Source organism: Cherax quadricarinatus, chromosome 17 (genome assembly GCF_038502225.1).
Source record: "Cherax quadricarinatus isolate ZL_2023a chromosome 17, ASM3850222v1, whole genome shotgun sequence".
Classification (NCBI taxonomy): domain Eukaryota; kingdom Metazoa; phylum Arthropoda; class Malacostraca; order Decapoda; family Parastacidae; genus Cherax; species Cherax quadricarinatus.
In genome coordinates, this window is record NC_091308.1 from 13,692,488 (window position 1) to 13,717,901 (window position 25,414).

The following is a 25,414-nucleotide window of genomic DNA, read 5'->3' on the forward strand; positions in this document are numbered from 1 at the left end:
GTTCGGGAGACGGGTGGGATTAAATTATGGGGAATCAAATTCAAAATGGGAATTAACACAGTTACTTTTTGCTGATGATACTGTGCTTATGGGAGATTCTAAAGAAAAATTGCAAAGGTTAGTGGATGAGTTTGGGAATGTGTGTAAAGGTAGAAAGTTGAAAATGAACATAGAAAAGAGTAAGGTGATGAGGGTATCAAATGATTTAGATAAAGAAAAATTGGATATCAAATTGGGGAGAAGGAGTATGGAAGAAGTGAATGTTTTCAGATACTTGGGAGTTGACGTGTCGGCGGATGGATTTATGAAGGATGAGGTTAATCATAGAATTGATGAGGGAAAAAAGGCGAGTGGTGCATTGAGGTATATGTGGAGTCAAAAAACGTTATCTATGGAGGCAAAGAAGGGAATGTATGAAAGTATAGTAGTACCAACACTCTTATATGGGTGTGAAGCTTGGGTGGTAAATGCAGCAGCGAGGAGATGGTTGGAGGCAGTGGAGATGTCCTGTCTAAGGGCAATGTGTGGTGTAAATATTATGCAGAAAATTCGGAGTGTGGAAATTAGGAAAAGGTGTGGAGTTAATAAAAGTATTAGTCAGAGGGCAGAAGAGGGGTTGTTGAGGTGGTTTGGTCATTTAGAGAGAATGGATCAAAGTAGAATGACATGGAAAGCATATAAATCTACAGGGGAAGTAAGGCGAGGTAGGGGTCGTCCTCGAAAGGGTTGGTGAGAGGGGGTAAAAGAGGTTTTGTGGGCAAGGGGCTTGGACTTCCAGCAAGCGTGCGTGAGCGTGTTAGATAGGAGTGAATGGAGACAAATGGTACTTGGAACCTGACGATCTGTTGGAGTGTGAGCAGGGTAATATTTAGTGAAGGGATTCAGGGAAACCGGTTATTTTCATATAGTCGGACTTGAGTCCTGGAAATGGGAAGTACAATGCCTGCACTTTAAAGGAGGGGTTTGGGATATTGACAGTTTGGAGGGATATGTTGTGTATCTTTATACGTATATGCTTCTAAACTGTTGTATTCTGAGCACCTCTGCAAAAACAGTGATTATGTGTGAGTGTGGTGAAAGTGTTGAAAGATGATGAAAGCATTTTCTTTTTGGGGATTTTCTTTCTTTTTTGGGCCACCCTGCCTCGGTGGGAGAAGGCCGACTTGTTGGGAAAAAAAAAAAAAAAAAAAAAGCGGCTTTCTATATAGCAGTATGTCACTGATGTCAGTTAGGCCTGTATACCTCGTACATGTACGTGTAGTAAATAAAGATATTATTATTATTATTTTCTCAGATGTTTGTTGGGTTATCTTATTCAAACTTGGGCAATGTATGATGGAAAGATACTTCTTAACGTACACCAAAAATGAAAGAAATCAGACCATAAATAGCGGAGTTCACTTCTCAGCCATTAGCGGCCGCTTAGCAGTATATTTTTGTATGTTTTTTATGGTTACATTCTCAGTTTTTCGGTCTCATTTGATAGAATGAAAGATATATTACACAAATAGATATGATTTTGATTGCTTTCATGAAGAGAAGTACCTTGAAATTGCGCTCACAGTAGCAAAAATGTTCTATTCTTTAGCGAAGCTCAAGAGTAAACAAATGTCACAGTCCAATACCTGTCTGCCTGCCAGTCCAAATTCCAATATGTAGTCAAGAATGGGTTGACATTCATTATACAATTACATATTACAATAATTCAGTAGCCTGCATAACAGTAAATCTTCTATTTTTTTGTAAATAAAAATTCCAAATGGTAAGCAAGAGTAATGGAAATATAAACACATATGCAGTATAATGTGATCCTTTATTGACTACGTTTCGCCCACACAGTGGGCTTTTTCAAGTCACAAACAGATCTACCTGGGGTGGAAGGGACACGAGTATTTATAGTCAGGTTGAGAATGCTGCATCTGATGATGTACCTAGTGGGGTTATAGAGTCTAAAATCTTGGGTAGCTTGGAAAGGAGATTGGATAAGTTTGTGAGCAGACCTTCTACAGTGTTCTTCCATTCCTGTGTTCTTATGTGGGATAGCGATGAAGAAGTTTCTTGGCAAGTGGTTCAGCTATGTTATAGAAGCCACTATTCTGGTTGAAGTTGTTGGATATAGAAATAAGTGATGATTCCAGGATTCTTCGGTATTGAGTGTTGTCTTCTGTGGCGATAAGTCTCGAGTTTCTGTAGTTTATCAAGTGGTTGTGTGAATTACGGTGTTGTACACAGGCATTCCTTGTGTCGTCAGACCTGCTTGCGTACTGGTGTTCTGAAATACGTGTTTGGAGGTCCCTTGATGTTTCGCCCACATATAATTTGTTGCAGTCATTACATGGGATTATGTATACCCCTGCAGAGGGTGGAAGCTTGTCCTGTCTATCACTGGTAATGTCCTTGATGGTCGTGGTTGTGGAGGTAGATATTTGGAATGAGGTATTGGAAAAGATGTTGGAAACTTGTTTGGCAATGGAGTTGGTGGGGAGGACTATGTATCTCTTCTTGGCAGTGTCTTCTTTGGGCGTGTTGAAGATGTTTAATGCCCGTCGTCTGCAGTCTCTGATGAAGTGACAAGGATAGTGGAGTTCAGAAAATACTTGTTCAATTATTGTGCATTCTTCTTCAAGAAACTCATTGCTGCAGATTCTGAGTGCACGCAGGAAGAAGCCTATAATTACACCACGTTTAGTTTTGGTGTCGTGGTGAGAGTAGAAGTGGAGAAGATCGTTTTGGTTGGTGGGTTTTCGATAGACTTTAAAACGAAGTTCGTGGTCAGCTTTGCAGAGCAGAACATAAGGAAAGGAACAGTGTTGTCGACTTCTTCTTCAAGTGTGAACTGGATTGACGGCTCGACCTGGTTGAGCTTGTCTTGGAGAGCTTGAACGTTGAAGCGTTTAGGAGTTATGAGGAGAATGTTGTCAACGTAATGGAGCCAGGTGACAGACGAAGGAATAATAGTGGAGAAACGTTCGGCTTCTAGATGTTCCATGTAGAGGTTCACCAGGACCGCACTGAGTGGCGAACCCATGGGTAGTCCAAAAGTCTGCTGAAAGAGGTGATTTTCGAAAGAGAAACACGTAAAGCCAACACATAGTTCAACAAGGTCGATGAAATCGCTGGCTGGAATGGGAAGATCAAGTGAATCGTCAATTTTCCTGCGCAAGAGATCGATGGCTTGTGTAGTAGGTACTTTGGTGAATAGGGAAGTCACGTCAAGGCTGGAAAGTTTCTTGTTCCTGATGTTGATGTTGCGAATGGGATTGAGAAGATCACCCTATCATGATCACTATCAGTCCAGCACATCTCAAACACTCGGGTGATCTTCTCAATCGCATTCGCAACATCAACATCAGGAACAAGAAACTTTCCAGCCTTGACGTGACTTCCCTATTCACCAAAGTACCTACTACACAAGCCATCGATCTCTTGCGCAGGAAAATTGCACGACCTATGACTGCTGCACCTCTCCTGCCAACGGTTTATAAGCTCCTTCTCAGCACGTATGCCGTATTCTATTCAAGATTGATGGACTGACCACATCGACTCAAGGTTGAGGGACTGATTACCTCATTCTCCTCCTGTTCTTCAAGATTCTCCTTTGTATGGACTGATGAAGCCACTGTGTGGCGAAACGTTTCCTCAATAAAGATACCCAAGAGTTGCACATGTGTCTAATTTATCAACATGTCGGTTCTCTGAACCATTCATCTACAATACTGTTGTCCTGTTGATGTTTTCCTAGTTAGTATTTTCCCATCTCGAGTAAAATACTGATGTATTTTGTTTTCCTGTTTAAGTTTTCTCAACCTGAAAAGAAGGTTTTGATGTTTTCTTGTTAGACACTCGTTGATGTACACTCATTTTTCATTGTAATTGCTGATTTAATTAGATCCTTTCTTTTATCATATGAATGAAGTCTGATCATAATACTGTCTACTACCTTGTGTTCCTAGCAAACGTGTTTCTTTGATTTCACTGTTTTGCAGGATAACTTTTACGTGGTCATGTATTATCCTGATAGCAGTTTCTTTGCACTCGGCTTGGGTTATGTCACTAGAAATGTGTGGGCTGTTTATTATAACTGCATCAGACAACTTATCTTGTTCGGCTTTGTCATCTTGGAACTCAAAGTATCCATTTAGTCGAGTGTGCATGTTCTGATTCCAGTCCTTGACTGCTTCTTCAACCTTCATATTTAGGGTTGTTATTTGCTCAGTGTGACTGGCTATAGCTGTTTTCAGAGTATCTTCTGTGTCAGCACTTCCCGATGTGTAATTCTCTCTTCAAGGTTTTGGATCTTGTTCTCAAGGATGGTTACCTTGGATTCATATTGCGCAAGTGTTGCTTTAATATCTTTGTTTTCATTTTCTAGGGCGACAATGTAATCGCTTATAGTGTCAGGAAGAATCATACCTGGGTGTTGAGAGAATCCTTTGAAGGGAGTGGGGTTGGAGGGAGAGTCAGCCATGTTTGTTGTTGTTGTTCCCTGGGCGGTGGTGAGGGGGGTTGATGATACACCGGCATCCTGCTGGGTAGACATGTTGAGTTGTAGAGTCCTTGGTGTTATTCTTTTGTAACTGCTGTTGTTTCTTCTGCGATTTCCTGTCATAGTACCACTAAAGTAGATACTGTGAAGCTATGGAGGAGAAGGCTTTATTTCCCTGAGTTTAGGTTAAGTGATCATCTGGCAGTGGAGGCAGTGTTTGGGTTAGCAGGGTTGTCTTCCTTAGATCTTCCATTTTGTCAAGATTTGGGTTACATTCTTAGTATTCTTGGGTCATCTTATGGTCTACGTGGGTTCATGTAGTTGTACCTTCAATTAGGCCATCACAAGCAAATAAGCTTAGATTTGCATTCGGCACATCAAATTTAATTTAAAACAGTGAATCTGGTTTCTGGACTGGATAAAAACTTTAATTTTACTGGCTAGTGTTATTGGAGTACCAAACATTAGCATCCTTCATCCAAAAATAAAATATAAATCTGAAAAACAATTTTAGAAAACTTATGAAAACCTAAAACCTAAATTGCACCAGACAGTAACCCCTTGCACCTACACCAAACTACTATAAACATTTCAGTGCATTCCATTAAGAAACTGTATTTATAAATTCCCTTCACTTGTGTCACATCAGTTGGTATCAAATCATAAAAGTCAAAATGCCAAAATTTTGGATAAGCATATGACATAAGGTGCCACACTCAGACAAATTCATTATAAAAATCCACATTTTTTGGACCAAACCGTACTAACAAATACAGCTGATACTAACCAAAACATGCATCAAATAACAATATACCAGTTATATGCATTTGATAAAGTAATAATCAAGAAAAAAAAATTCTGCGGTAGAGTAGGTTGGCAGCAAGAGCACTGGTTTACACCTCTGTACCATGAGAGTGGAGTGAATGACAAAGTCCCTTCTCATTGTATTTACAGTGGTATATGCCTTCAATGAATTTATCATAAAACTGCAAAGATAACTGAGATGGGTGGTGGAGTTGTGTGGATGTAGAAAGAGTAGAAGAAAGTGGTATGTGGTGAAGGAGGGACAGGAGGTAGAGATAATAGCACTGCTCCCTGATTCTGGCATCAGATGAAATCTTGATGTCAGCTCTAACAAAAATGAGAGATCCTCACAGTTATCACTCTAAACACTACATCACACAACTGAGAAAAGTGCTAGATAGTTCATACTATGGCCTAGGAGCACTGGGCAAGTAAAATGTGTCAAAGCATGCTGGTTATCTTCCTAGTAAGTTATCAGGCCCTGATGCAAAAATACATCCTTTATATTTTTAAAATTATTTTTTTTTTATTAACACACTGGCCGATTCCCACCAAGGCAGGGTGGCCCGAAAAAGAAAAACTTTCACCATCATTCACTCCATCACTGTCTTGCCAGAAGGGTGCTTTACACTACAGTACAGTGCAGGCACTGTACTTCCCATCTCCAGGACTCAAGTCCGGCCTGCCGGTTTCCCTGAATCCCTTCATGAATGTTACTTTGCTCACACTCCAACAGCACGTCAAGTATTAAAAACCATTTGTCTCCATTCACTCCTATCAAACACACTCACGCATGCCTGCTGGAAGTTCAAGCCCCTCGCACACAAAACCTCCTTTACCCCCTCCCTCCAACCTTTCCTAGGCCGACCCCTACCCCGCCTTCCTTCCACTACAGACTGATACACTCTTGAAGTCACTCTGTTTCGCTCCATTCTCTCTACATGTCCGAACCACCTCAATAACCCTTCCTCAGCCCTCTGGACAACAGTTTTGGTAATCCCGCACCTCCTCCTAACTTCCAAACTACGAATTCTCTGTATTATATTCACACCACACATTGCCCTCAGACATGACATCTCCACTGCCTCCAGCCTTCTCCTCGCTGCAACATTCATCACCCATGCTTCACACCCATATAAGAGCATTGGTAAGACTATACTCTCATACATTCCCCTCTTTGCCTCCAAGGACAAAGTTCTTTGTCTCCACAGACTCCTAAGTGCACTGCTCACCCTTTTCCCCTCATCAATTCTATGATTCACCTCATCTTTCATAGACCCATCCGCTGACACGTCCACTCTCAAATATCTGAATGCATTCACCTCCTCCATACTCTCTCCCTCCAATCTGATATCCAATCTTTCATCACCTAATCTTTTTGTTATCCTCATAACCTTACTCTTTCCTGTATTCACTTTTAATTTTCTTCTTTTGCATACCCTACCAAATTCATCCACCAACCTCTGCAACTTCTCTTCAGAATCTCCCAAGAGCACAGTGTCATCAGCAAAGAGCAACTGTGACAACTCCCACTTCATGCGTGATTCTTTATCTTTTAACTCCACGCCTCTTGCCAAGACCCTCACATTTACTTCTCTTACAACCCCATCTATAAATATATTAAACAACCACGGTGACATCACACTTTTACTGGGAAATAATCTCCCCTTTCTTACTGTTATATCTTTGAAATTGGTCATCCTATGTTATTTAAATATTGTAAGAGCATATGTTCATCACTTAATATTATAGCGCGAAAGTCCCCGTTTATAGCTAAAATAGAGATTTTCGGTGTTATATTATTATCTGTTAATATATGAAAAATACCATGGTATTATCACTATTTTATTATCGCTATTATCGTTATTATCACTATTTTGTAATTATCACTATTATTTTACTATTGTGGTTAGGTAGGATTTCTTGTGTATATAGAGTTTAAGTCTCGGAACCATCCGGTGAATTGTTCAGTTGTTTATGTCCGGCTGGCTGACGTGGCTCAGCTGATCCAACCTGACGACACGTCAACAGACTGGCAAGTAGTCAGTCTGCTCCCTGCTCTAGCCCTGACAACTGATCGTATATTGGCACTTACGGTGTACAGTTTGAATGGTTTTGAGAATTGGACTCTAGAGCTGACTCACTTTGTTCCTCATTACTCTGAAAGACTCTTTTGATATTTGTATTCTTGGTCAGTTCAGTAATCCATAGATACTTTACGGCCAGATTCAAAGGTCTTGTTAAATCTTGTATCTTTTGTATTTTGACTTTACAGTCTTGTTAAGAAAGAGACATGAGGACTTAGATACAGGAAGAATAATTAAACTTCCTTATTAATGTGACATTTCCATGATTTTGAACTAAATGTATATGGTAAATTTATTGTACAAAGTATTAAGTTAAATTAACTACAAAGAGAAGATAAAGTATTGTATTTAAATACTTTAATAAATTTGAATATTATTCTATGGAGTTTCCCAGTTGAAATTATTTCCCCTAGACTCTAAAAGACCTTTAAAGAACTCGGATCCAAAAATCTTGTTGCATAAGAAATAAATGGTAACAGGCCACATTCTGAAGTTCTTTAAAAAATTTCTTATTCGCAACAAATGGGGGCCTGTCCGGGATCTCTGCTGTTCTAAGACATTGATCAAAAGAACAATATTAAAGTTATATACTGGGAATTTATCTTTAGTTAATTTCAAAATATTGATCATGGAAGATCACATTAAAGAGTTATTTGAAGATTTAACATTATCAAAGCTGGACTCCTTGAAACTTCAAACGTGCTGGCAGATAGCCCGTAAATTGGGAGTACCATACGATAGATACTACACAGCCAATACCGTAAGGGCAATAATTAGAAACAAATTGTTTCCAGGGGCCTCTAACCATCATGTAGCAGGAGATTCTGACTCTGAAAGTTTAGTTTCTCAAGTAAGCTACCAGTCGAGATTCGAAGTATTAGAAGAACAATTTCAAAGAGTTGATCTTGAAATTGAATCAGATAGATTAGGTCCCGCTTTGGCCTCTAGTAAAGAAGATGAAGTACTGCAGGGTGCAGCCGCTGTTCGGCATTCGCCCGTTACTGAAGGAATTCCTATTAATGGTCAGCCTGGCCCTCACCAAGGTGCACGTCCAAAGGAATATCCACATACCGCCAGTTCAGTTCCCTCATTTTCGATACCATCGGGGCATATTTCTCAAAATCAGTTTGAGAAATTAGAGAGACTATTTATTTTACAGACTGCTCAAATTGAGGCTCAGCGTAAATTAAATGAAGAAGACTTTCAAAGGGAAACGCTCTGCTATATTATTATTATAATCAAAAAAGAAGCGCTAAGCCACAAGGGCTATACAGCGCTGCAGGGTAGGGAAGGAAGCAAGGGAATTGGATGGCAGAAGGGAGGGGGGATGATCAGCAGGTTACAGAAAACAGCGGGGCAGGGGATAGTACGGGGGTAGAGGGTAGAGGGTAGCAAGAGATTGAAGTAGAAAGGGCTGAAAGTATCAGAATTTGTGAAGTAAGTCAGTCGTTGTCAAAAAGTCAATGAGAGAGTCCGGATGAAAGGTGGGTCCATCAGCGAGAAGGGAAGGTAAAGAGAGAGCAGCGGGGCGAAGACGACGACAGAGGTAAATTCTGCGTGCTCGTTGATAAAGTGGGCAGTCCAACAGAATGTGGCTGACTGATAATGGAGCTTGGCAATTCTCACAGAGAGGAGCAAGACGCCTCTCCATGAGATATCCATGAGTAAGACGAGTATGGCCAATGCGAAGACGGGAGAGAGTAGTCTCTCAACCTCGACACTGGTGATAAGAAGACGGCCAGTAACCTATACTCGGTTTAATAGACTGAAGTTTGTTGCCGAGCATAGTAGACCAACGTTGTTGCCAACGGGTGTGAAGGTGGGAAGATATTGCAGCAAAATAGTCCGTACATGGAATACCTCTATAAGAAACTGGTAGGTCATGTACTGCTGACCGCGCAGCAGTGTCTGCCTGTTCATTGCCCTGTACGTCAACATGACCAGGGACCCAACAAAAAACAATATCTTTATGCTTGGTAAAGATGCGGCGTAGCCAAAGTTGGATACGGAGGACTAAGGGGTGAGGTGTATCAAATTTTTGTATAGCCTGTAAAGCACTAAGGGAGTCTGAGACAACCACAAATGATGACACAGGCATAGATTCAATACGGATAAGTGCTGTAAGGATGGCATATAATTCAGCAGTAAAAATACTAGCCGAAGATAGTAAATGCCCTTGTACGACGCTGTCCGGAAACACTGCTGCGAATCCTACGCCGTCAGAAGACTTAGAGCCATCTGTGTACACAGCAATGGCATGAGAATGAGAGTGAAAGTGGTCAAGAAAAAGAGAGCGGGAAGCGACCGTAGACAGTTGGGCTTTCGAGCAAGGGAGGGAGAAAGAACAGACTCGAACAGCTGGAACTCCCAGGGGGGTAGGGAAAAGTGAGATGCTACATGTACATAGAAAGATGGTAGTTGAAGAGAAGACAAGAGCGAATGAAGGCGAAGAGAGAAGGGACGGAGTAAGCAGGGGCGGCGAACAAATAAAGAATGTCTACTAATATCAGTGACCATTCTATAAATGGAAGGATTGCGGAGATCATGAGAGCGTACATAGTAGTGCAGGCAATGGGCATCACGGCGATCGGATAAGGATGGAACGTTCGCTTCTGCATAGAGGCTTTCGACAGGGGAAGAGCGAAAAGCACCAAGGCATAAACGTAATCCTTGGTGATGAATGGGGTTAAGGCTAGAGAGAGTAGCAGGAGATGCCGCTGAATAGATCTGGTCACCATAATCAAGTTTCGATAAAATAAGGGTGGAATGTAGGTGAAGGAGGGTTCGACGATCAGCTCCCCACGAAAGATGAGCAAGGGTTTTAAGAAGGTTCAGCCGGCTGTGACAAGTTGCCTTCAGAGAGGTAATGTGAGGTTTCCAGGATAACCTACGATCAAAGAGGCGGCCCAGAAACTTGACTATATCACGTTCAGGGATACGGGAGCCATAGAGGTACAAAGGATGATCGGAGATGACAGAGCGTCTAGTGAAAGTGATTTGGTGGGTTTTAGTGCTGGAAAATTTAAACCCATGTGTGGTGGCCCAATTGGAAACACGGTCGACTGCATGTTGGAGAGAAACTGTAAGGAGGTGACAGTCAGCGCCTGCACAGGCAATAGCGAAGTCATCAACATAGAGTGATGACCAAATATTTGATGGAAGACTAGAGGCCAAATCATTAATAGCAAGGAGGAGAAGTGTTGTGCTCAGAACACATCCCTGGGGGACACCTTCAGCTTGGATAAAGTCCGGGGAGAGCACATTATTAACCCGAACACGGAAATGCCTGTCAAAAAGTTCTTAAGGAAGGATGGTAGATTGCCTCGAAGGCCTAAGGAGTGGGCTTGGGCTAAAATATTATACCTCCAAGTTGTGTCATATGCCTTCTCAAGGTCAAAAAATATGGCAATAACTGAGTGGTTATTCGCAAAGGCATTACGAACATACGTATCCAAGCGCAGTAAGGGGTCTATGGTAGAACGTCCCTTACGAAAGCCATATTGACGAGTGGAGAGACTGTTGTGTGTCTCTAAATACCACACTAAACGTCTATTTACTAGACGTTCCATTACTTTGCAAACTGCACTGGTAAGAGCAATGGGACGATAGTGGGAGGTTTCATGTCCCGTAGTGCCTGGTTTGCGGAAAGGGAGAACAATGGCGGATTTCCACAGCTGTGGAAGAACTCCTTGTGACCAAATAAGATTGTAAAGGCGTAATAGGACTGCAAGGGCTGACTGATGTAAATGTTGTAGCATACGAATATGAATGTCGTCGGGCCCAGCTGCCGATGATCGACAAGCTGAGAGCGTTGCCTCAAGTTCTTGAAGTGTAAAAGGCACATTATACTGTTCTTCTCTGAGAGAAGAAAAGTCCAAGGGTGCTAACTCTCTGGCAGACTTTGAGGAAAGAAATGAGGGGCATAGATGGAGTCCCTGAGAAATACGGACCAGATGATTGCCAATTTCATTGGCAACATCTAGTGGGTTTGCTATATCAACACCGGCAACCCGCAGAACAGGAGCCGGGTCAGGAGAATATTTACCACTCAGTTTTCGTACTTTTTTCCAGACTGCACTCATAGAGGAAGCAGAGGTGATGGTGGAGACAATCTCGCCAGCAAGTGCGTTTAGCGTCACGGATGACACGGCGAGCGATCGCACGCTTCTGTTTAAAATCAAGGAGTCGCTCTGTGGTTCTATTGTACCGGTACCTGCCCCATGCAGCGCGTTTCAAACGTACTGCACGAGCACAAGCAGGAGACCACCAAGGCACGCATTTCTGAGAATGCCTGCCCGAAGTTTGGGGTATAGAATGAGAAGCTGCGGTGAAAACGGAGGACGAGAAGAGGTGTAAAAGCTCATCGATGGAGGACGAAGAAGGAACCTCTTTAAAAACAGTTAGGTGTGAGTAAAGGTTCCAATTTGCCCGATTAAATTGCCAGCGTGGGGTGCGAAGAGGTGGCGAATATGAAGGGGAAGTAAGAATGATTGGGAAATGATCACTGTCATGTAAGTCCGGGAGAACAGACCAAGTGAAGTCTAATGCGGCGGAGGAAGAGCAGATTGAGAGATCGATGCAAGAGAGAGTATGAGTCCGAGGATCAAAATGGGTGTGAGTACCTGTATTTAAAACATGGAGGGGGTGGGTGGCAAGAAAAGCCTCTAACTGAATTCCACGGGAATCACAGTGAGACCCCCCCCAGAGGAAATGGTGGGCATTAAAATCACCAAGTAACAGAATTGGTGGCGGTAATGACGAAACAAGGAAGGCAAAATCCGGAATAGATAATGCCCGAGAAGGAGAGAGATATAAAGAACAGAGCGTATACCACCTATGTAAGTGGATACGGGCTGCTGTGTAATGCAGCGAAGTATGAACAAATAGCTGATGGTACGGAATATCAGTGCGGAGAAGAAGGGCACTTTCATTAAAGGTCCCATCAGGAAAAGGATCAGAAGAATACAATAAATTATAGCCTGAGATGTGAGAAATAACAGCAGAGTGTAATTTTGGTTCCTGTAAGCAAACACCAACAGGGGCAAACTGGGAGAGTAACATCTGAAGCTCACCCCGATTACCCCTGAGGCCGCGTATATTCCACTGTAAATAGGCCATGATTGGCAATGATAAAGATACTTGAAATCCGCAGGTAAGGGTTCCTACGGACTAGAAGGGTTAGAAAAGTCCACATGCGGAGGCAGTGGAAAATGTTCAAGCAGCGAAGGAACGGTGCGCTGTGAAGAAAGGAGTTGCGCAGATGGAGCAGAGGAGAGAGAAAGAGTGGAAGGTGGATCAGTGTCCATTGATGGTTTGGTCTCTGCAATATATTCAGAGATTGCTTCAAGTGTTTCGGAATTCAGAGATGTCGTATGGGAGACAATATTGGGAATGGTAGGGGGAGGATGAGTAAAGATTGGAACTGTATTGGACTGTACCAAGGTAGGGGGGGGCGAAAGGGTGGAGGGAACTGGAGAAGCGTGGCAGGGGACAGAGGAGGCAGGAACCTGGGAGGTGGCAGAAGAGGAAGAAACTTGGGAGGGAACAGGGGAGGAAGGTACATTACGAGGAGGAGGGTGAACCTCTGCACTTGTAACTGAGCCAGTGAGAGGGGAAGAACTAGGGACAGAGACAGGGAGGGTAAAATGAAGAGGTGGAAGATGGGTAGGAGGTGTTACCGGACCTTTTTTTGACTTTTGAGAAGTAGAGGGACGATTGGGAGGAGGTGTCGTACGAGGTCTCGTCGATACTGAGGCTTGTGAGAGAGAACTCGAAGAAGCGAGATTAGACTGAGGCGTTGAAGTAGGGACGTCTGAGCCGAGGACAGCAAAAGGATTAGATACAGGAGTGATTATGGGAGAGGTAACCACAGAGGTGGGTGTAGAAGATGGGATACCAGAAGTGGGGGGACGTTTTGAAACACGGGAATAAGAAACACGTGGGAGTCTCCCTTGGAGGCGGAGATGAGAAACTGCCATGGCATAAGGGAGACCTTCTGTCTCTTTGAGGTAACGGATTTCCCGCTCGTTTAAATAGACCTGACAACGGCGAGAGTACGAAGGGTGAGCCTCATGACAGTTAAGGCAAGAGGGAGATCGATTGCAAGACGTATTAGAATGGTCATCGGCACCACAGACTGGGCATTCGGCGATAGATCTGCAATATTTCGCTGGATGGCCAAATCGCCAGCAATTTCTACACTGTTGTGGTGTAGGGATCACCTTTCGAACTTGTAACCGATGTCCTGCTATATAAACTGAGGATGGGAGTTCTCGGCTGTCAAAAGTTAAACGAGCCACATTGCTAGGGTATCGTCTCCGCCCACGGGCAGGAAGAACGTAAGTGTCTACCTTGAGGATTGGGAGATCTTGGAGTTCCAGCTGTTCTAGAATGTCGGTGCCACATGTCTGGAAATTTTGTTGAACTATGGTATGGGGCAGAATGACGGTACCACTACAAGAATTGAGGGAATGATGTTTTTCAAGAGTGACAGGAACAGTATCGATATGGGAAAGACGAGAGAGCTCATGAGCCTGGGTAGCATTCTGTACGGTAATGATGCGCGTACCGCTCTTAAGAGCATGAAAAGAAATATCTTTACCAACATGGCGTAGGAGTGCCTTGCCAATACTATGGTCAGAAAGATAGGCAGTAGAGGAAGTTGGTCGTAAAGTGAAGAATTTAGTCCACTGTTCAGTCTGAAACTGAGCGTGGAAAGGTAGTGAAGGACGTGTCAATCGTTTCTGAGAACGAGAAGGTGGAGAAGTATCATCAGCAGGTAATTGTCGTTGACGTTTAGGCGTGGGACCAGAGTTGGTCCAACGTGAAACGGGTCGGCGATTTGAAAATTGCCGCACCGTAGAGGGAGAGGCCGGAAGCATAGTCAGAGGAGAGCGAAGGTCCGATAAATCGAAGGAGTCAGTCGAGGCCTCAGTACCTGAAGCGGGTGAGGAAACAGCACCGGCAATAGGTACAGAGGCATGAGGAATGTCTGAAGAGTGGTCCAAAGACGAGGCGGGGTCAGAACGGGGTGCGGTATCAAGAAGGGGCCCGGGGGTACCAGGTTCATGGACTAGGGCTGCCATGGTTAGGTTACTTCTTTCTTTTTGTTTTTAAGAAAAAAAAAGAAAGAAGAAAAGAAAATAAAAATAAAAAAAAGAAAAAAAAAGGGGGGACCGGGGAGGGATAGGTCCTAGGAGGAATGAAAGGGCCAGAAATCTCCCTCCGCGCCCAAGAGGACCTCAGCACCGCAAGTAGCGCAGATGCAGCATGGAACCCGTGCCATACCCTACCCATCATGCTAGTAAACTAACAATCCGGGATAGCAACCTCACATCTGCCGAGCTACCTCGGTGGACAAAAGAGAGGGCGGCCGGATATCCGCCACAAAGCATACCTCCTTCGGCCACCACCCCCGGAATCCGAAAGGTGGCTTCCAGAGATACACTCGTCGCCCGAAAGACACCCAAAGCTACTCCAGGATACCGGAGAGGGATCGGGACATCCCCAGGCGATCCAGATTCCACGGCAAACTACGCCACCGCTAAGAACCTCAACGGAATGGGATGGACCCCGGTATCCTTTCTCCTACCTAGGAACTAGCGCGCCTGTGGGAGAAATCCCAAAGGACAAAAAGAGGAAGGGCAAAAGGGAGGAGTGGGGAGGAGGAGGAGGAAAGGAAAAAGGGGAGAATGGGGAGGATGGGATAGGGGAGGGGAGATTGGGGGGTAATTAGGTTCGGTCTGAGGAAGAAGACCGATAGGTCTAATTCCTCAGACCAAGAGCCTCTTCACCACGCCAAGGAGCCCCCCTTGAAGAGGTCTGCTATATAAGACAACAACAACAAGGAAATGTGAGTGAAAGATGTACCGAATCCTCAAATGATTCTTTCAATATACAAAAAGCTGCATCTATGGTTCCAAGGTTTAATGACGGAGATTTAGATACTTATTTTGAAGTCTTTGAGAATCAAGCACGTGCTATGAGCTGGCCCCGACAACACTGGGCAACCTTATTACACACTTCGTTGTCTGGTAAAGCTCAAAGTTGTACGGCTACGTTACCTTTTGAGAAATATGTGGATTATGATTCCGTTAAGAAGGCTATCCTAAAGGCTTATGATCTCCTCCCAGTAAGCTATCAAAAAACCTTTAGAGCATTAAAACGCCAGCCAACTCAGTCGTATGTGGATTTTGCTCGTGAAAAGAAAATCGCTTTTGAGAGATGGTGTAGAGCTAACTGTAAATCTATGGAAAGTCTTTCCCAATTGATCCTGCATGAGAATTTCTATAATAATTTACCAGAAGACTTGCATAGGTATTTGATTAGTTGCCCCATAGTAAATATACTAGAAACAGCCTCGCTCGCCGATAATTATGAAATATCTCAACAATTGATTGGCGAAACAAAAAGTAAGGAAACAGTGACTAAATATGCCCCTAAGAAAGGATGATCCAATCTTACAGAGATGCGTCGCATACAGAATCCTTACCAGACCTCCTATGATGCCTCCACGCCCATTAATAATAAATTTAGATCTAACTCTAGGAAAAGTTCAAAACCACTAAGGCATAACAGTGAGTTGAACTGCACTTATTGTAATAAGAAAGGGCATTTAAGGAAACACTGTTATTGGCTAGAGAGGGATACCAGGAACGAGCGACTTCGTTTCGCAACTCGGGTAATATCTTCATCGACAACTCAAAAGAAACTGAACCCTAGTACCGAACAAGGTTCACCAGAACGAATCAGTAGTCATTCTAGATGACTCAACACTAGAGCTGTTTCAGAAAAAGATATTCACTCAGCTATGAGTCCCTACTTTGCTAAAGTGAAAGTTGGAATAGACGAGACTCAATTAGTTGAAATTAATTCCTTCCGTGATACTGGAAGTTATTTAACATTGTTGAAGCAGGACATACTTCCCGTAAGTGATATGACTCGCACAAAGCTAGATGTCTTATTAGAAGCCTATGGAGGAGCCATTATAAGAGTGCCTCTTTACAGGATATACATCCAAACACCAACCTATACTGGCTTTGTGTCGGTAGGTATATCCAGTGAAACTTTTCCTATTCAGGGCGTTGACTTACTCATAGGCAATGATCTAGACTATCCAGGTATAAGCCGAGAGCCTCTAGTTATTGATAATTCTACTGACATTAACTATGCCATAGAAGCTCGAAAAGAGGCTCCTACCTTATTTCCTCTCAATGTTATAACTAGAGCAATGTCTAGAGCGCCTCAAAATCCTTTATCAACTGAAGTCTTAAGTGAAGGCGAAGATTTAGGTCTCGATTTATTGTTCAGCCGATCCTTACAAACCGGATCTTCAAATCTGAAATATTCTATGATCGGCCCTTTTCAAGATTCTGATATTAAAATGCTATCGAAAGAAGATTTAATAAGGGATCAGTTCCTTGATCCATCCCTAGAGAAATTACGAGAGATAGCTATTACAGAAGACGACGCCCGAGACCTGGACAATTGTTACTATCTTGCTAATGGTATATTAATGAGAAAGGAAAAGTCTCTTTTGTCTTCCGACGATCATCTGGCTACCAGCAAACATCTAGTAGTGCTACCTAGCACCTTTAGAGAATTGGCCATTAGTTTCACCCACCATAGTCCCATGGGAGGACATTTGGGAGTAAAGAAAACGCTGGGCAAAATAGCCAAGCATTTTCATTGGCCCAGAATGAAGGAGACTGTGGAAAGCTATCTGAAAGGTTGTCAAGTCTGCCAAGTGGCCGGCAAACCTTCACACACACCTCCACCAGTTCCCCTCATTCCGATTCCCGTCAGTGGTGAGCCCTTCTCACTCCTGATAATAGATTGTGTTAGTCCGTTACCCAAGACTAAACAAGGGAATCAATATCTGTTTACAATTATGGATGTCGTTACTCGATATCCAGAGGCCATCCCTCTGAGAAAAATTAATTCTCGCATCATTGTTCGAGCTTTGCAAAAATTTTTCTCACAGGTGGGGATTCCCCGAATAATTCAATCCGATCAAGGTTCAAATTTTACCTCTAAGATGTTTCGCGATGCCTTATCTCGCCTCGGAATTAAGTCCGTATTTTCTGTTGCTTATCACCCTCAGTCGCAAGGAGCCCTTGAACGATTTCATCAAACATTAAAATCAATGATGAGAGCGTACTGCGAGCAGTTTTCCAGAGATTGGGACAAAGGAATACCATTCCTCTTGTTCACATTAAGGGAAAGCGAATAAGAAAGCACTGGGTTTAGTCCATTTGAATTAATTTACGGACACCAAGTACGCGGCCCCCTCGCCGTACTAAAAGATTCATGGACCGGAAAATCAGAACCCTCGCTTAAAACAACTCCAACTCTAATGCAAAAGCATTTGTCACAACTGAGGGAATTAGCCTCAAAAAACTTAGCTAAGGCCCAATCCAAGATGAAGCATTGTTATGACAAACACACACGCTCTCGTTTCTTCAAACCAGGTGACAGTGTAATGGCACAGAAATTCTTACCTTGACACGCTCTGCAACCTAGATACGAAGGTCCTTTAGAAGTGACTGAGCGGCTCAATGAGGTAAATTATGTACTCTAAACTCCAGGAAAGAGAAAAGCAAAACGTACTTATCACATAAACCAACTTAAGGCTTACCACCCTAGTATCGTACCAGTTTCGACAGTTCTTCCTTTAGCTGAAACTGAAAATGTAAGTTTGCCCAGCATCTCTAAAGCAATAGAAGTACGTTTAAAAAATTCAGAGACATTGCAATCTCTTGATACCTTTCTTATGGACCTTGATTTGAAGAAAGCCAAAGATATCAAAGACTTGATATTACATTATGAGGTTTTATTCGATGACGTCCCTAGGTGTTGTACATTGGGAATTCACGACATAGATGTACAAGGAGCAAAGCCTTGCAAACAGTCACCTTATAGGGCAAGTCCACTCAAACAGGAAACATTAAACAAAGAAGTAGAATTTTTGTTGTCCCATGGACTCATAGAACGGAGTAAAAGTCCGTGGGCCTCGCCCTGTATATTAGTTCCCAAGCCTGGTGGAACTTCTAGAATGTGCACTGATTATCGTAAGGTTAATGCTCTCACGGTACCAGATGGTTTCCCACTACCCCGTATTGATGATCTAATATACAGAGTATCAGGAGCCGCCTATGTCACCCGCCTGGATTTATTAAGGGGCTATTACCAAGTGCCGCTTACCCAGCGAGCCCAAGAAATATCCGCATTTACTATACAAGGCGGATTATTCAATTATCGTGTTATGCCCTTCGGGTTGTGTAACGCAGCCTCTACCTTTCAGCGCCTGATGAACCTGCTGACCAATGATTTAGAAGGAGTGGATGCATATCTAGATGATCTTGTTATATATAGCAATGAGTGGGAGCAACATTTAATTCACCTGGAAACCTTATTTAAGAAGTTAGAAAAGTACAACTTCACCATAAATTTAGCCAAGTGTCAGTTTGGACAAGCCAAGATTAAATACCTCGGTTTTTGTATAGGTCAAGGTGAGGTATGTCCTGTTGATGTAAAAGTTAGGGCCATTGCCGAGTTTCCTATCCCTCAAGATAGAAAGTCTATACAGAGGTTCCTTGGAATGACTGGTTATTATCGACGTTTCTGTCCTAATTTTTCTCAGGTTGCATCTCCTCTTACTGAGTTAACCAGTAGTAAGATGGAGTTTTGCTGGACGAAAGATTGTGAGATAGCTTTTAATCGGTTGAAGCGGTTGCTTTCTTCGTCACCCGTATTGAAAAGTCCTGACTTTAATCAACCCTTCTATTAACACATCGATGCCAGCGGTTATGCTGTGGGGGCGGTGTTACTTCAGAAATCCCCCCCTACTGATATTTTGCATCCTATATCTTATTTTTCTTCAAAGTTGAAACGTCACCAAAAGAATTACGCCACTGTAGAGAAAGAAGCTCTTGCCCTAGTAATATCTTTGGAACATTTTGACATTTATCTGGGAACCTCCCCCCATAAAATTATGGTATTTTCTGATCACAACCCTTTAATTTATATTAATTTTATGAAATCAAAGAACACCCGAATCCTCAGGTGGGCTCTGAGGATCCAACCTTATCTAATAAGTATTCAACACTTAAGTAGATCCCTTAACATAATTGCTGATGCCCTTTCTCGCCCCTGAAAAAAAAAAATGTATACCTTCAAATGTAAAGTTAAAAAATGAGTACTCTTAGAGCCTAATTTGTATATATATTATATATTTTTGTTAACCCTTTGACTGTCGAAGGGCCCAATCCTGAAGTGTCTCCTGGTGTCGCAAAATATTCGAAAAAAAAAAAATTATTTTTTCTTATGAAAATGTTAAGATTATTTTTCTGATTGTTTTAGTCCAAAAAAAAAAATTTTCACATCAGTACTTACCGAGATATAGAGGCATAAAGTTTGCAGAAAATGAGCCGCTTATGGCAACAGCGGCGACTGCCGCTCACCCGGTAAACTTTAGTTTACTTGTATTTGAAGGTTTGTTGTTCTTTTCACTATTTTATTTTTTCACATAACTTATGTGGCCTGTGAGACCAAAGTAAGGTGCAATGTACATATATACACTCGTTGTATACAACACAATAAGCACACAAACATAATTATCAATATATTGTTTACAAAACTTGTTTACAAAAACAAACAATACAAAAAATTGTTTACTATTGTTCTATAATATATATACCAATATACAGTCACTGAATATATTCCTAGAAGTTCTGCAGCTTGTGGAACTCTGTGAAACATGGTGTCATACACAGTGGTGTTTTACACTCTTACACATAAAACATGGTGTCATACACAGTGGTGTTTTACACTCTTACACATAAAACATGGTGTCATACACAGTGGTGTTTTACACTCTTACACATAAAACATGGTGTCATACACAGTGGTGTTTTACACTCTCACACATAAAACATGGTGTCATACACAGTGGTGTTTTACACTCTTACACATAAAATCAGTGTGTGTGCATTTTTGTTGAATTTTTTTTTTATGTGCAAAGACAAAACACCTCGTCTGAGCAGTTTTCTTCAAAGTATTAGCAGGCAGTTGTGTTATGTAGTTATCCTAGGAAAATGGTCGTGTGTCATCATTCCTTCCTAATTTCCTTCATTCCTTTCCTACCTGGAGGCTACCTGGAGGGCATTCCACCTCTCTTCCTACATTCCTTCATCTGTCCTTCATTACTTTTTTCCTTCCTTTCATCTAGTCCTTCCTTCATTCCTGCCTTCCCTTCTTGCTTCTGGTTTCTATAATATATATACACATATATAGTCACTAGATACTTTCATAAAACTCCTATTATCACCCTTCAGCAAGCTTGTCTTGTGTGCGAGTGTGTGGCTTATAATTGTTTTGAGTCAGGAGTCGGCAGCTGTCAAAATGACATATTGTCTCATTAGTCACTCCCCCTACCGCCTGTCAAAACAATGGGGTCGGATGCTGCTTCCCCCTCCATTCTATCTAATTATCTTTCTCCCTCATTCTATCTCTTTCAATCTGTCTCTCTTTCTCTCTCTCTGTCTATCTCTGTCTCACAGGTACACATAAATACAACTATACATAGTGTAAATTACCTAGGATAACCCAAAAAATCCAGACAAAGTGCTATACTCTGCTTGAAGATGTGAGTAAACGTGATGATGACACAGTCTTGTGGCTCTCTCTGAGACAGAGCTAGACAGAGAGTTTGGCAGACAGACAAATAGACAGACAGACAAATGTTTGTTCGTCATCTTCTCCTCCTCCTCCTCCTCCTCCTTCTCCTCCTCCTTCTCCTTCTCCTTCTCCTCCTCCTCCTTCTCCTCCTCCTCCTTCTCCTCCTCCTCCTTCTCCTCCTCCTCCTTCTTCTCCTTCTCCTCCTCCTCCTTCTTCTCCTTCTCCTCCTCCTCCTTCTTCTCCTTCTCCTCCTCCTCCTTCTTCTCCTTCTCCTCCTCCTCCTCCTCCTCCTCCTGGCTCTTGACAGATGGACAGCTGCCCCCCTCCCTCCACCCTCGTTTACGCTCATCAAAGGTCAGCTCTTATCAGATGTTATCTCCCCTTATCTTGTCACTGTCATGGGGTGAACTGTTTTCATGCCTCAAGGGAACATATTATTACATATTATTATTATTAGGTATTAGGTATTATTATTATTCTTATTCTTCTTCTTATTCTTCCTCCTCCTCCCTCCTCCTCCCTCCCTCCTTCCTCCTCCTCCCTCCCTCCTTCCTCCTCCTCCCTCCTTCTTCCTCCCTCCCTCCTTCCTCCTCCTCCCTCCCACCTCCTCCCTCCTTCCTCCTCCCTCCTTCTTCCTCCTCCCTCCTTCTTCCTCCTCCCTCCTTCTTCCTCCTCCCTCCTACTTCCTCCTCCCTCCTACCTCCTCCTCCCTCCTTCCTTCCTCTTCCTCCTTCCTTCCTCTTCCTCCTTCCTTCCTCCTCCTCTTCTTCCTCCTCTTCTTCCTCCTCCTCTTCTTCCTCCTCCTCTTCTTCCTCCTCCTCTTCCTCCTCCTCCACCTCCTCCATTGCTTTTGGTCTCAAACTCCTCGAAATCATGAAATTGATCTTCATTGACACTTCCATCTGTGTTAGAGCATCACTTGGGAAGAGAAGAGTCCCAGATTTGCAGGGAAGTCACATATTTCTTACTGCTAGACATGCTGAAAAAGGAGGACTGAAATGGTATTCCCACAATGCACCACTGGCTCCCCAATTTTTTTTATATGGTGCACACTGACCATGGAGACCCATTCTCTCACATGTGGGCCTACCAGCTTTCTCCTGCTTGATTTGAAGCCGCTAGAATTTATGCGTATAGATACGTCAAACACGGTATCTCCTATGACGTACATATACGACCACGACAGTCAAAGGGTTAATGGTTTTCTTTTATATTGACAGTATGACTATGAAAGCTGTTTCGTTGATGGGACGAAGTATTAAGTACACATGGATGACCCTGACAGTCATGTCCGAGACTCCTATTCTCGAATTGTGATGGAAGCCACTCCAGATAGTTCTTCTGGCCATTGTTCCAAAAGCTCATCCTCTGGCAAATAACCATGCTGTTCGAGTTCTTGCTTCTCCATTCTTCCGTCGTACTACTTGCCTTATTTACCAAGAGGACGCTTACTATAAAGGAGATATTACCAAGGACGCTTGCAAACTCCCTACTGCAACCTATTGTCGTACGGGGGGGGGTGTTATATCTTTGAAATTGGTCATCCTGTGTTATTTAAATATTGTAAGAGCATATGCTCATCACTTAATATTATAGCGCGAAAGTCCCCGTTTATAGCTAAAATAGAGATTTTCGGCGTTATATTATTATGTATCTGTTAATATATGAAAAATACCATGGTATTATCACTATTTTATTATTGCTATTATCGTTATTATCACTATTTTGTAATTATCACTATTATTTTACTATTATGGTTAGGTAGGATTTCTTGTGTATATAGAGTTTAAGTCTCGGAACCATCCGGTGAATTGTTCAGTTGTTTATGTCCGGCTGGCTGACGTGGCTCAGCTGATCCAACCTGACGACACGTCAACAGACTGGCAAGTAGTCAGTCTGCTCCCTGCTCTAGCCCTGACAACTGATCGTATATTGGCTCTTACGGTGTACAGTTTGAATGGTTTTGAGAATTGGACTCTAGAGCTGACTCACTTTGTTCCTCATTACTCTGAAAGACTCTTTTGATATTTATATTCTTGGTCAGTTCAGTAATCCATAGATACTTTACGGCCAGATTCAAAGGTCTTGTTAAATCTTGTTTTTTTTTTTTATTATCACACTGGCCGATTCCCACCAAGGCAGGGTGGCCCGAAAAAGAAAAACTTTCACCATCATTCACTCCATCACTGTCTTGCCAGAAGGGTGCTTTACACTACAGTTTTTAAACTGCAACATTAACACCCCTCCTTCAGAGTGCAGGCACTGTACTTCCCATCTCCAGGACTCAAGTCCGGCCTGCCGGTTTCCCTGAATCCCTTCATAAATGTTACTTTGCTCACACTCCAACAGCACGTCAAGTATTAAAAACCATTTGTCTCCATTCACTCCTATCAAACACGCTCACGCATGCCTGCTGGAAGTCCAAGCCCCTCGCACACAAAACCTCCTTTACCCCCTCCCTCCAACCCTTCCTAGGCCGACCCCTACCCCGCCTTCCTTCCACTACAGACTGATACACTCTTGAAGTCATTCTGTTTCGCTCCATTCTCTCTACATGTCCGAACCACCTCAACAACCCTTCCTCAGCCCTCTGGACAACAGTTTTGGTAATCACGCACCTCCTCCTAACTTCCAAACTACGAATTCTCTGCATTATATTCACACCACACATTGCCCTCAGACATGACATCTCCACTGCCTCCAGCCTTCTCCTCGCTGCAACATTCATCACCCACGCTTCACACCCATATAAGAGCGTTGGTAAAACTATACTCTCATACATTCCCCTCTTTGCCTCCAAGGACAAAGTTCTTTGTCTCCACAGACTCCTAAGTGCACCACTCACTCTTTTTCCCTCATCAATTCTATGATTCACCTCATCTTTCATAGACCCATCCGCTGACACGTCCACTCCCAAATATCTGAATACGTTCACCTCCTCCATACTCTCTCCCTCCAATCTGATATTCAATCTTTCATCACCTAATCTTTTTGTTATCCTCATAACCTTACTCTTTCCTGTATTCACCTTTAATTTTCTTCTTTTGCACACCCTACCAAATTCATCCACCAATCTCTGCAACTTCTCTTCAGAATCTCCCAAGAGCACAGTGTCATCAGCAAAGAGCAGCTGTGACAACTCCCATTTTGTGTGTGATTCTTTATCTTTTAACTCCACGCCTCTTGCCAAGACCCTCGCATTTACTTCTCTTACAACCCCATCTATAAATATATTAAACAACCACGGTGACATCACACATCCTTGTCTAAGGCCTACCTTTACTGGGAAGGCCTTAGACAAGGATGTGTGATGTCACCGTGGTTGTTTAATATATTTATAGATGGGGTTGTAAGAGAAGTAAATGCGAGGGTCTTGGCAAGAGGCGTGGAGTTAAAAGATAAAGAATCACACACAAAATGGGAGTTGTCACAGCTGCTCTTGTATCTTTTGTATTTTGACTTTACAATCTTGTTAAGAAAGATCTTGTTAAGAAAGAGACATGAGGACTTAGATACAGGAAGAATAATTAAACTTCCTTATTAATGTGACATTTCCATGATTTTGAACTAAATGTATATGGTAAATTTATTGTACAAAGTATTAAGTTAAATTAACTACAAAGAGAAGATAAAGTATTGTATTTAAATACTTTAATAAATTTGAATATTATTCTATGGAGTTTCCAGTTGAAATTACTTCCCCTAGACTCTAAAAGACCTTTAAAGAACTCGGATCCAAAAATCTTGTTGCATAAGAAATAAATGGTAACAGGCCACATTCTGAAGTTCTTTAAAAAATTTCTTATTCGCAACACTTACATACTCTAACTTGAGCCTCACTATCCTCGTAAAAACTTCACTGCTTTCAGTAACCTACCTCCTACACCATACACCTGCAACATCTGATTGAAATGAATAAAACACAGTAATAAAAATTGCCATAGTTAATTAGAATAAAATAAAATCTTTTATACAAGTACAGTATAAGGAAACAATCACTTCAAAACAGAGTTGGCAAACATGAAACAGTACATAAAAATGTTAAGACTAATAATTTTATGGGAGTAATAAGGCACAGACAATAAATAGACAAGTTCCAAAAGTACAGGCAACAACACCTACGATAGTAGCGATTATCGTTAAAGCAATTATAAAGTGTATTAGGGTTATTACCACACTATACTACAGAAAAGAAGCTGAAGAGGTTGGTACAGGAGTTTGGAAGGGTGGGCAAAAGGAAAATTTAAAGAGAATACAAAAAAGATTACAGTGATGAGAATATGAAGGAGTGAGTATAGGAAAGTTGAGGTAAGGAACTAGATTAAGTGAATGCATTTAGATATTTAGGCTTCGATGTATA

General features: G+C 42.4%; 1 protein-coding gene across 2 annotated transcripts in view; it reads right to left on the reverse strand.

The window, feature by feature from the left end:
• Positions 1-2,616: 2,616 nt before the first annotated feature.
• Nt5c (5' nucleotidase C) overlaps positions 2,617-25,414 on the reverse strand; it is a 141,751-nt gene continuing 118,953 nt past the window's right edge. The window contains exon 6 of one of the 2 annotated variants that reach the window (XM_070085804.1): positions 2,617-3,046. In XM_070085804.1, coding sequence (XP_069941905.1) covers positions 2,675-3,046 — 372 coding nt within the window. In that variant the 3' untranslated portion in view covers positions 2,617-2,674. The remainder of the gene's footprint in view (positions 3,047-25,414) is intronic. The other variant, XM_070085803.1, reaches the window with a different exon arrangement.